This window comes from Grammomys surdaster, unplaced genomic scaffold (genome assembly GCF_004785775.1).
Source record: "Grammomys surdaster isolate TR1022 unplaced genomic scaffold, NIH_TR_1.0 139, whole genome shotgun sequence".
NCBI lineage: Eukaryota > Metazoa > Chordata > Mammalia > Rodentia > Muridae > Grammomys > Grammomys surdaster.
This window is the reverse complement of record NW_021604597.1, coordinates 17,073,304-17,084,391: the sequence shown is the minus strand read 5'-3', so window position 1 is coordinate 17,084,391 and position 11,088 is coordinate 17,073,304. Positions and strand designations below refer to the sequence as shown.

At 45.6% G+C, this 11,088-nt stretch overlaps 1 protein-coding gene across 1 annotated transcript; it reads right to left on the bottom strand.

Moving 5' to 3' along the window:
- Positions 1-3,254: 3,254 nt before the first annotated feature.
- Il12a (interleukin 12A) lies at positions 3,255-10,061 on the bottom strand. The gene is made up of 7 exons (XM_028763621.1): positions 9,925-10,061; positions 9,310-9,443; positions 7,193-7,306; positions 6,260-6,301; positions 6,144-6,185; positions 5,911-6,054; positions 3,255-3,899 (listed from the first exon to the last, which is right to left on the bottom strand). Exons 1-7 carry the CDS (start codon positions 9,938-9,940, stop codon positions 3,744-3,746), a joined length of 648 nt encoding a protein of 215 aa, XP_028619454.1. The 5' UTR covers positions 9,941-10,061; the 3' UTR covers positions 3,255-3,743.
- Positions 10,062-11,088: the final 1,027 nt, after the last annotated feature.

The following is an 11,088-nucleotide window of genomic DNA, read 5'->3' as shown; positions in this document are numbered from 1 at the left end:
GAAGTGCCTGATGACACAGCCCAAAGTGTCTGTGGTGGATGTGGGGATGGCCTCACATTAAACTGAGTTTCCCCATTTATTTCTGTGATTTCATTTTTCCTTGGGAGATCGAGGACCCTTTGGCATGTCTTGAGTTTTCCAAATCTTCCTTTGCACACATGACCAGGCCTCTTTCCCCAGTTCTGAGGACCCTCAGTAAGTGGCTTCCATCCCCGTGTTTTCCATGCTGATTCTTGGGATTCTCAGGTGGATCCTTCTCTGTGTCAGAGGCTTGGTTAGGCTTGTTTCCTTTTTAGTGGAGCATTGAGGTCAAGGGGACTCTATGGGCAGTGCTCGGGAGTGGTTTTAAGCTGAAGGATTTGGTCTGAAAAGTTCAGGCTTTCAGTCTTTGTTCTTGGAGGGAGGGACTTTGCCTTCTGCCAGCATCCTTCCCAGGCAGCCTTTTTTCTGAGCACATTCTCACTCTAGCTGAGTGCCCTGGAGGGTCCAGTGTTTTTGTCTGCTAAGCCACCTCATTGGCCCTGCCTGGTGAGACCTGTGAGATGTATTGAAGGCAATAACCCCAGAGCTTAACAGTTTGATTTGGAGCACCTATTAGGCACCGGCAGTGTCTCATTTATTTATTGTATGTGCGCTTTTGAGACAGGTCTCCTTTATCCCAGGCTGGTGACAAACTCACGTGAAGTAAACGCTGGCCTTGAACTTGTGACGCTTCTGCATCTACTTCCGAGCGCTGGGATTACAGGCCTGTGTGCCCACACCTGGCTGCACCACTGTTTCAGTTAATCCTACAGTAACTCTGTGAATTTGGCTTTACTCTCTTAAATTCTACCAATGAAAACATAGCCGAGGGTTTAATTACTTTGTCTGAGTTGCCATCCCCAAAGACGAGTAATAACCCTTAAACTTTTCTAAGATTTGTTGTACACTGAGGGCCAGGCAAATCATTTTATTTAACCATCACTTTGATCCTTGGAGGCAACTTTGAGTGTTATTTTCATTTCTTGGAATAGGGCAGAGGGAGGGAGCCACTAAAACACTTGGTCAGACTACAAACACATTACTGTACATGTCGAGGAAGACATGAGAACTATGGATTGAGGAATAGAATTTGTCATGAATATCTCACTTGGGCCATTTGGATTTGCCTTTTTTTTTTTGTCTGAGATATAGTCTTGGCCTGAAGCTTAGGCTGATTTTGAACTCATAACCTTCCTGTTGTAGCCTCCCAAGTGTTGGGATTGCAAGCATGTACCACCTAGTTTACCTCCAGTCATTATTTGAAGCACATCTCATGTTAATGCCTAGGGCAAATGTAACAAGTGCGTTCATCTACACAGACACAAGTCTGTGGAGGAGGAGATTTTCTCTTGCTGGTCTGATGCAAAGAGGAGGTAGACAACAGGTGTCATTCTCAAGAAGGAATAGCCAGCTACTCCACAGCTAGTGAGAGTCACTGTGACCTGAGCCTTCCTGGGGGGAGCCCCTGCCTGGGGGGAGCCCCTGCCTGAGAAGAGCATGCAGCTACCCAGCTCTTTGGTGAATCTGGCCTCCAACGATTTTGTCTGATGATGGGTAGAGAGTGAGAATCTGTACAGTAAGTTTGTCACAGAGGAGAGGCCACACTTATTTTCCTCTGGACCCCTGTAGATGAATGGGGTACCTGGTGGGAAGAAACAACTTAGAAAAGGCACCTCTCTAAATAAAGGCCTAAGAGCCCCTTTCTATTAGGAAGGACCAAATTGAATCCCAGAACTGAATGATGTGGTATTCTGTTTAAATTCACATGGCTTAAAGAACTAGAAAGATAGAATTAATACTAAGACCAGAAGGAAGACACTTCTTAAACCAAAGGAAGTCAATTATACATGGGGTTTAGGAAAGCATTCTCTATAATTTAGACAAGTAGAGAGTTTTTCTGTTTGTAATTTAAAAAGGGTGTCCCTCGGAGAGCCCAAAGGGTCACACGAATTAGAATAATTTAAAGAGCCTCATAGGACACTTTTTCCAAGTTGAAGAGTATGATAATGTATTTGTTTAATGCACAGCAGGTCATGGCCTGAGGTTTTCAGAAAGAACATTTCTGTATGTTTTACTTTGAGATTCAAATGTTGAACAGAAATAGTAAAGTAATCCTTAAAAGCTGTAATTCACACAGCCACTTGAGTATTGAGGCTAGCCTGGTCTCCCAGCAAAAACATGATTAAGGGGACTGGGAAATGAGTCAGAACACTTTGGCCATTTTTTTCATGTATATATCTGTGATATGTGCTTGTATAATGTGTGCAAATGTGTGTGGACGCATAGGTGTGTGCATGCACATGTGCACACGGGTGTGGAGGCCCGAGGCTGTTTCTGAGTGTCTTTCTTGATTACCTGCTACCTTGTATACTGAGGCTTGGTGCCTCACTCAGATCTAGAGTTCATCAGTCCGGCCTGTCAACTCACCCAGCTTGCTTCAGTAGTCTCCAGTCGGCCTGATGAACACTGGGGTTACAGGTTGAATTCTGGGTATCTGAACTCTGCTTGTCACACTTGTGAGGTGAACACTTTGCCCACTGAGCCATCCCCCGAGCCCCGTTGTGGACATCTTTTCAAGATTATTTTGTTCAAATGTCATCAGAATTTTTGTGCTGTTTTTTTGTTTGTTTGTTTTGTCAAATTGACACAAACTAGGGGCATCTAGGAAGATGGAATTTCAATTAAAAAAATGTTTCATCAGATTGACCTGTAGGCAAGTCTGAGGGGGCATTTTCCTCATTAATAATTGATGTGGGAGAGTCCAGCACACTGTGGGTAGTGCCAGTCCTAGTCTGGTGGTCCTGGGTTGTATAAGAAAGCCAGCTAAGCAGGCCATGGAGAGCAAGCCAGCAAGCAGCATTCCTCCATCCTCTCTGGATCAGTTCCTTCCTCCAGGATTCTGCCCTGATGACCCTCAGTGATGGACTATAAGCTGTAACATGACACATGCCCCTCCTCCCAGTTTCTTTTGGTCATGGTGTTTGTTTATCAGGGCAATAGAGTGCAAACTAAGACAGTTTTCTTGCAGTGTGTCTCAGAGCATTTTAAATACTCTAGTTAGCTGGGCAAAGTGATAACAGGTTTGACCCTAGCATTCAGGAGGCAGAGACCATCTGATCAGTATTAGTCAGAAGCCACCTGGTCTACACAGTGAGACCGTGTTTAAGTAATTAAATAAATAATATATATATATATAGATAGATAGATAGATAAATAGATACTCCAAGAACATCTGTGAAGTGCTTGCATTACTTTATTAGAACCACAAAATAAGGTATGTTTCAAAATGTTTCAAATTCATAATAAGAAATATTATAATAAATAGAAAATAAATAAATATAAATAGGCTCATATACTTTCATGAGTATAAAATATAACAATAAATATTTTAAATAAGGGGTGACTGAGTGTTTTCAAAAACACTTTGGCACAAAAATAATAGCTTATCAGTTCTTGCTCTTCTGCTGACACTTTAAGGGAGGACATATTCTCCCCTTAACAATATTTTGATAAAAACTTACAAACAACTTGTATAGTAATTGTGAGAGACATGCTGGAGAGGACCATGCTGAGGTAGCTGTGCCACCTTTGAGGAATGTGACAGGAGAAGAGATTCCTGTGGAAGCTGAAGGTCAACCAGACCAAGAACTCCTGATTCTTAACCCGCCTCTTACTAACCTATTTTTGGGAGGAGGGCGCTGTGGGGGAGGGCTCTGAGCCTTTCAGGAGGAGCTCAGATAGCTCATCACCCTGTTGATAGTCATGACTCGAGTGCTGAAGGCGTGGAGGAGAATGCAGAGTTTCATTTTCACCCTGTAAGGATCTGCTTCTCCCACGGCAGGTTTCTGGAGCAGAGTCTCCCCGTTGTGATTCAGAGACTACAAAGAAAAGCCAAGCATAGCATACATACAATTTAAAAATTAAAACATTTGTCTGCAAAACAGTGGATACAGTCAATGCACAGTCCGGGGCCTGCAACCTAGTCCCTAGTTACATCTACTCCTGCTGTGTTCCCGCAGGAAAAGAGGGAAGAAATTCTCATTTGTGAGCACACACCTAGGTCTTTAATGATCTCTGACAAGACCCCTAAACTGCCCAGAAAAAAAATCATCATTAGGGCTGGTCTCTCAGAAGGTATGAGTCTATGAGGTGGCATCTGCAACAATTTCTAATTACTTTTTATAAGTTGTGTTAAGGAGCCCTGTTCTTTTAGAAGAGGGAGCTGGGGGTGGGGGCTGGTCTATGGATTAGAGTTCACTATCAGAAACAGAATTACTTCTGATAGAAATGCTATTTGTGTTAGGTAAACAAGCCAGTACTGTGTTTCCCAATCCTTTGATTTCATAACATAGAATAAGAACGTATGTTTCTATGATGTTTAAGATTTTTGCTTGCTCCTCACAAAATCTTGAGAGAGGGAGAGAGAGAGAGTGTGTGTGTGTTTCAAGTCATCCTATTTTACAATATGTCAACACAGTTGACTGGTCTCTGGTAGACCTCTTTCTATTACCCAAATCACCAGACTTCTGGGCTTGTACATGCAATATCCATTACAAATCTCTGCATGGTAAGATGTTTGACACCTGTGTAAATTTCACTGTCTTTCAGATAAGTCATCTGGCAATATATAATGTCCTGGGTGGTTATATGTTAACTCGACACAAGCTAGAGTCATTTTGGGAGAGGGAACATCAATTGAGGAAAACACCTCCAGCCAGATCGGCCAGTGAGTAAACCTATGGTAATTTTCTTGATTGATGGTTGCTGTGGGAGGGCCCAATTCACCCTGGCCTGGCAGTCATGGGTGCTATACAAGGCAAGCTGAGCAAGCCTTGTGGAACACTCTAGTCACAGGGTTCCTCAATAGCGTCAGCTTCTGCCTTCATTTTCCTAGATGATAGATTCACTACACTCTATACAATGAAATAAACCCTTTCTTCCCTAATTTGCTTTTGGCCATGATGTTTTATCAAAGAAATAGAACCCTTAACCCAAGCAGTATGTATGAAATGGAAAACAATTGCTTTTCAGACAGTGAGCTCTGAACATACTTCATCCCATGCCTTAGCTGCCGAGACGCTCATCTCTCTGTGTGCACATTTCTGTACTTTGTGCTACCATTGTCCCCACAGATGCCTGACACTGCATTTCCCTAGTGATCTTTGAATATGTGTGCAGCCCCTAGAGTGTCCACCCTGTACATTTTTAAAAGGACGCGTGTATGTTTCCGTGTATTATACCTGTGCCTACACAGTGCAGAAGCCAGAGATCATGTGACTCTCCATCTTAGTCCTTTGAGGCAGAGTCTCTCCCTGAACCTGGAGGTTTCATGGCTAAACTTTCAGCAAGAAAGTCCCCGTGTTCCTCCTGTCTCCACTCTTTGGAGTTAAAGAGCAGTTCAAGACCACACCCTGTTTGAAACATAAGAGCCCCAGGCCAAACTCAAGTTCCCACGGTTGCATGGCAAGTGCTCTTAATCACTGGACTGTTTTTCCAGTCCTAATCTTGAACCTTTAAGAGAAGAACGTATTAAAAAAAACAAACTTTTGTAGAGGATGCTTAGTTCAGCCTCTTACGCTTCGGTTTCGACCTCTATATAGACCTTATTTGCTTGTTGTGGGGATGGTGTGAGAAAAAGTGAAACGAGCCTGATCTGTATCATGAGGCCGACAAGCAGAAGGCTGCTTGCATTTGCCCTTACTGTAGAGGGCCCCCTCAAGGCTGTCTTAGCAAATGTAACCTTGCAAGGCCTTTCACGGGTCGGGGATGGAGGAGGGAGGGGACGCTTGGGTCTCTCCCAACCCAAGATGTGCTGATTTTATTATATCTAATAAAGGACCTCTCTTCAACATGAAAAAAGCAACCCTTGCTGATAGGAGGAAGCCTTACCCGCACCAGCTCATCAATAGCAATCAGCATGTTTTTGTCCAGTACTATCTGCTGATGATTCTGATTCTGAAGTGCTGCATTTATGGCCTGGAACTCGGACTGGTACATCTTCAAGTCCTCATAGATGCTACCAAGGCACAGGGTCTAGAGGGCAGGACAAAATGGGGAAGGAACCATTGAGATAGGCTGGAGCTAAAGGCCCTGCTGCATTTCAGAAAAGAGATGTGGCTTACCATCATCAAAGAAGTCTTTTGTGGGGGCAGGCAGCTCCCTCTCTAGAGGAAAGAATGATCAGGCATTAGTGTTATGACTCCATCGTGAGGAAGGAACCTTTCGGTTGCTTACTTACTATTATGGAAGAAGTCTCTCTAGTGGCCAGGCAACTCTTGTTCTAGAAGAAAATCATAAACCAAGGATGATATCATCATCATCATCATCATCATCATCATCATCATCTGTTTCTATTGTAGCCCTGGCTGTCCTGGAACTTACTCTGTGGACCAGGCTGGCCTCGAACTCACAGAGGTCCATCTGCCCCTGCCTTTCAAGAGCTGAGATTAAAAGCATACACCACCACCACCACCTCCCAAGCCGTTTATTCTTAATATAAATTTCTCTGATTTTTTCCCTCAAACTAACTTTTCATTACAGTAAGAAGCATAAGAAACTTCACCATCATAACTGCTTGTGTGTGGATATGTATTCCTGTGTGCAGGTGTGTGCACGTGTGGGAACCAGAGGATGATCTCTCTCAATCGCTTCTCCTGACAGGCTCTCTCACTGGACCTGCAGCTCGTTGACTCAGCTAGAGTAGCTGGCCCAGGTATCCTCCTGTCTCTTCCTATCCCTGAACTGAGGCTGCCCACGAAACCATCACACCCAGATTTCACATGGGTGCTGGGGATCCAAATTTAGGTTGTCAGGCAAGTGGAGTGAACACTTCACTAACTGAGATTCACCTGCCACCCCCTTCCCTTTTAAAGATGAACTCTTGTTGTGTATCTCTGGCCTGGCTGGAACTCACTATGCATACCAGGCTGGCCTCTAACTTAACAGAAGCCAGCCTTTCACTATCCACTAAGTGCTGGAACTAAAAGAGTATACCACCACACCCAGCTCACAGTTATTGAGTATATCCTTCAGCTTGTAGAAGTATTTGTATAGTTGTGACTCCCCCCATCCCCCCAAAAATCTCATGTTTGATAGCTACAAGTGAATGTCTGGGGACAGCTGAGGTTGGCTGCACAGCTCTTAGTCTTGTTTTGGGGGGAGTCCTCCATACCTTGTGCAGTTCCAGTGGTAAACAGGCCTCCCGTGTGCTGGTTTTGTCCCTTGTGATGTCTTCATGATCGATGTCTTCAGCAGTGCAGGAATAGTGTTTCAGTTTTTCTCTGGCCTGGGAAAACCATAAGGGGACACTGAGGTGATACTCTTACCTAGCTAGCTGGCTCCCTCTGAGACCGCCACCCCAGCAGAACAGCAGAGCCTAGAGTGGCCACTCTGAACCATGTCTCTTTGGCCTGCAGGAAACTCAGGCTCTTCATAAGATGAGAAGAAACCGACCTCCCACATGCTCTCCCTACTCTTCCTCCCGCTTTGCTTAGGCTGTCTACCAGCAGGATATTTTTTCCACCATGTGAACACTGGGGTGGTTGCAACAGGCTGTGCTAATCAGCATCAGCGCCACACTGTGCTGCTTGCTTCTGGTGAATCCTGTTGTGTTTCCTTTTTGCCAAGCAGCTGTGCCCTATGAATCTCTTTTTTTCAAGTATAACTTCTAAAGGGGAAACAGTTAAAGTCACAGCTTGAAGGCTGTAACAAACTTGCAAGCCCTAAATACCAGTTGAGCTTTAATTTACATACACGAAGGCTGTCTCTTACTCCCTGCAGTGCTGGAAAGCACCACAGAACAGAATTACACAACATATTCAGAAGTCAACAGCTCTCTGACTGAAGGTTGGGATAACTTTTCCATTCAACTATGGTACTGGGGTGTGACAAAGAACACACAGCGATGGATGTGCCTTCCTGGATTCCGAGTTCAACTAGAGCGCAACAGGGACCCAAACTAAGCCAAGGTTGAATTCTATTGTGCCTTGAAGCCCAGCACTGATGTTTGGCAGTAGAGGAGTGAGGAGCATCTAGTTAACTTTGAACACCTGATCCTCTCCATACCAAACCTCACCTTAGGAAACAGTCTCTCCTTTTCTGCAGGAATTCCTTAGGTAAACTCCCTTAAGGTTTTTCCTTAATTTTAAGGTTTCATGACTACACATGTTCTACCTGCATGTATGTCTGTGTATCATGTGCTCAGTGCCCAAAGAGGCCAGAAAATGACAGATTCCCTATGACCAGAGTTATGGATGGTTGTGAGCCACCATGTGGGTACGGCAAACTCTGGACCTCTGGAAGAGCAGCCAGCTCTGGAAGAGCAGGTCCATCTCTCCTGCCTGAGAGCCCCACTTAATTATGTTTGGGCTTTGAGAAACAACCAGCTGCACATTATGCAAGATTAGAAGGAAAGAAAGGAATTCACCGAGACCTTGTGGAGGGGACTTTATCTTGGGATAGCCATGCAACAATGAGCTAGAAGATCCTCAAGAAAGCTTTAAAAACCACAACAGAAAGACAGGAGTTTCCCTCCTTTCCTCCTTTGTTCCTGTGTGCAGTGCATGCATGCCCTGCTGGGGATAGAACACGGGTACTCATTCATAATTAAGCCAAATTCTGCCCCAGCAGCTGCAGAATATCTCAAACACATTAGCATTTTGCTTTAGCTTTGTCACAAAATCAAGAGGAAACCGTGGCAATTTTACAACAGAAAAGGCTATTTTGCATTCAAATATAAAACCTGAGAAAAATGAATGGAGCTATGAATAAAACTGGATCACACTTGCCCCAGAAAGATGGAGGCTGGACATGATATCTGATGTCTGAGTCCTCCCTGAGATGTGTCCATCATCCGAGGAACTGCATCATTGTGCTGGACACTGGTGAGCAGCTGGAGAGACAATCTAATCCATCCCTATGGCTTGTGAAGCACAGACTGTGTACCTAGTGACTGTCCCTGTACCACCTGCTGTGAATCAGAAGCGGGGGGGGGGGGGGGGGACACCCGACATGATGCCATACAGGCAGGCAGGCTGGGAGGGACATTGTAAGTACCCACTTTCTTCTGTATAAACACAGCCCAAACCAATGCCGTTATAATTTATTACCATTCTTCCTTTCTCTGGAGACACAGTTTCCTTTAGATTATATTTAGAAGTCTTGAAAAGTTTCCTCTACCGTTCTTGCCAGCTACCCATGAACTACAGCTTCCCAGCAGATACCAGATAGGTTAGAAGTCATTTCAACAGCTGAGCTTGAAAGCCAGACAGACGGACAGGATTAACTCACCGTCTTCACCATGTCATCCGCAGTCTTCAGCAGGTTTTGGGACTGGCTAAGACACTTGGCAGGTCCAGAGACAGGTATGACCCTGGCCAAACTGAGGTGGTTTAGGAGGACAAGGGTAGCCAAAAGGAGGAGGTCTGGAAGGGAAATGAGTGGTAGGTGGAGCTTGTCAACCTGGTTTTGACCTGCCTCTTTCTTCAGCCATTCTGGATTCATTCATTCAGCAATTTTTACCATCTATTTCTTCTGGGTACTGACCTCCCTCCACCCATGATTTAACTCCTTCTTCAGGGATGACAGATGAAGGAGCAAGACCTCCCAGATCTTGTTTAGGGACTGGCTGAGACCTACATTTTCCTTACTCTAGTTTCAAGACCCGGCTTTAGTTTTCTTCCGTGAAATGAGCATAGCGGTAGCGCCCCGGGTTGCTCTATAATGAGGAGAGCATGCCAGGTGCAGCGCAATCTAGCACGACCTTCCTTCCTCTCCTCCTTCCCTTGGCCTGCAATTGCTGGCCACCCGTTAATCTCCCTTAGTGGGTCCAGGGCTCCTGTCTCCTCTTTCCTGGGCCTTCTTCTCTGATAAGGTCACCCAGGTTCCCGGCCCTCAGCTACTTACAGCGTGATTGACACATGCTGGACCGGCACTGAGAGGAGCAGCTGGATGCCGAGGGTGAGGCGGTTGGAACACTGACCCTGGGGGACACATTTTTATAATTGTCTGGATAGCCGGCAGGACTTTCCCAGGACTGTGTCTCTTGCTTTCTCTCTCTGTCTCTACATCAGCTTCAAGGACAAGTGCGTTGATCGCCCCCAAGGCGGGTGGCGCTTTCGAATTAACTCTCGGAGTGCCCGTCTGAAGAGATTCGGGACCGTCCCACCGCCCAATGCACTCAGAGCGAAAGCAAAACTGGCCTGTGAGTTGCCGCTCTTGTCCTGGGACAGGTCTGTCCCGCCCCACTACCCCCTAGCCGTAGCATGCTGTCCAGCGCCCCCTCCAAAGAAGCACAAGCCACCCACTTGTTTCTCCATCGTGGACACTGAGTCTGACTCAATGGGTTTTGCGAATGTGTCCTGCCTTGAACGTAAAACGGAACAAAACCCGCATGGTGGCTATATATCGCTTAAAACTCGGTTCTAGCAATTTTGTTTTAGTGTGACGACTGCACAGCATCTTGGGAGAAAAAGGCCCAGAGAGCAAGGCCTTTACTCTGCAGGCAGCAAAGACTCCTGCGAGCCTCCGGATCTGCAAGAAGGCATTACCTGGCTGCCAGTGGGATGCATTCTGAGCTAGTTCTGGGAATGGGAATCAACACAGTAGGGAGGCAGAGAGGAGATGGGAACAGAGAGTGCTGCAACGTGTGATACTGGTGGGGATGTATTTGATCATTGCTGAGAGATTTTGGACAACATCCTTAGCCTTTCTGAAGTTTTAGCATAGAGATATCCTTGGATGTGCATGTTGGAAAGATCCCTTCAGCAACAATGTCGAAGCTGGATACAACGGTCCAACTCAGATCCAAGGGAGTGGATGGCAGGATATGGCCAACCCATGGTTCCATTCGAGATGGAGAACAGAGGAGAGCTGAAGGGATTGCTAATGGGGCAACAGGCTAAGGCTTGATAACTCCCCAGGCTGAACAAGCATAGTCCCAGCTCCTGCAGCAAAAGTGTGAGAATTTGAAGCTTTCTATGACAAGTTGTATTTTGAAGGTTTGGGGTAGGAGGTTCCTTGGAACTTTACTTCTTTCTACCCCAAGACAGCCTTACTGAATGTGCAGAG

Excerpts from the sequence above, each read along its gene's own strand:
- Il12a (XM_028763621.1), bottom strand. Across the intron at positions 7,307-9,309 it reads CGGATGACATGGTGAAGACG|GCCAGAGAAAAACTGAAACA; the intron begins GTGAGTTAATCC and ends TGGTTTTCCCAG. Across the intron at positions 6,186-6,259 it reads GAGAGACTTCTTCCATAATA|AGAGGGAGCTGCCTGCCCCC; the intron begins GTAAGTAAGCAA and ends TCTTTCCTCTAG.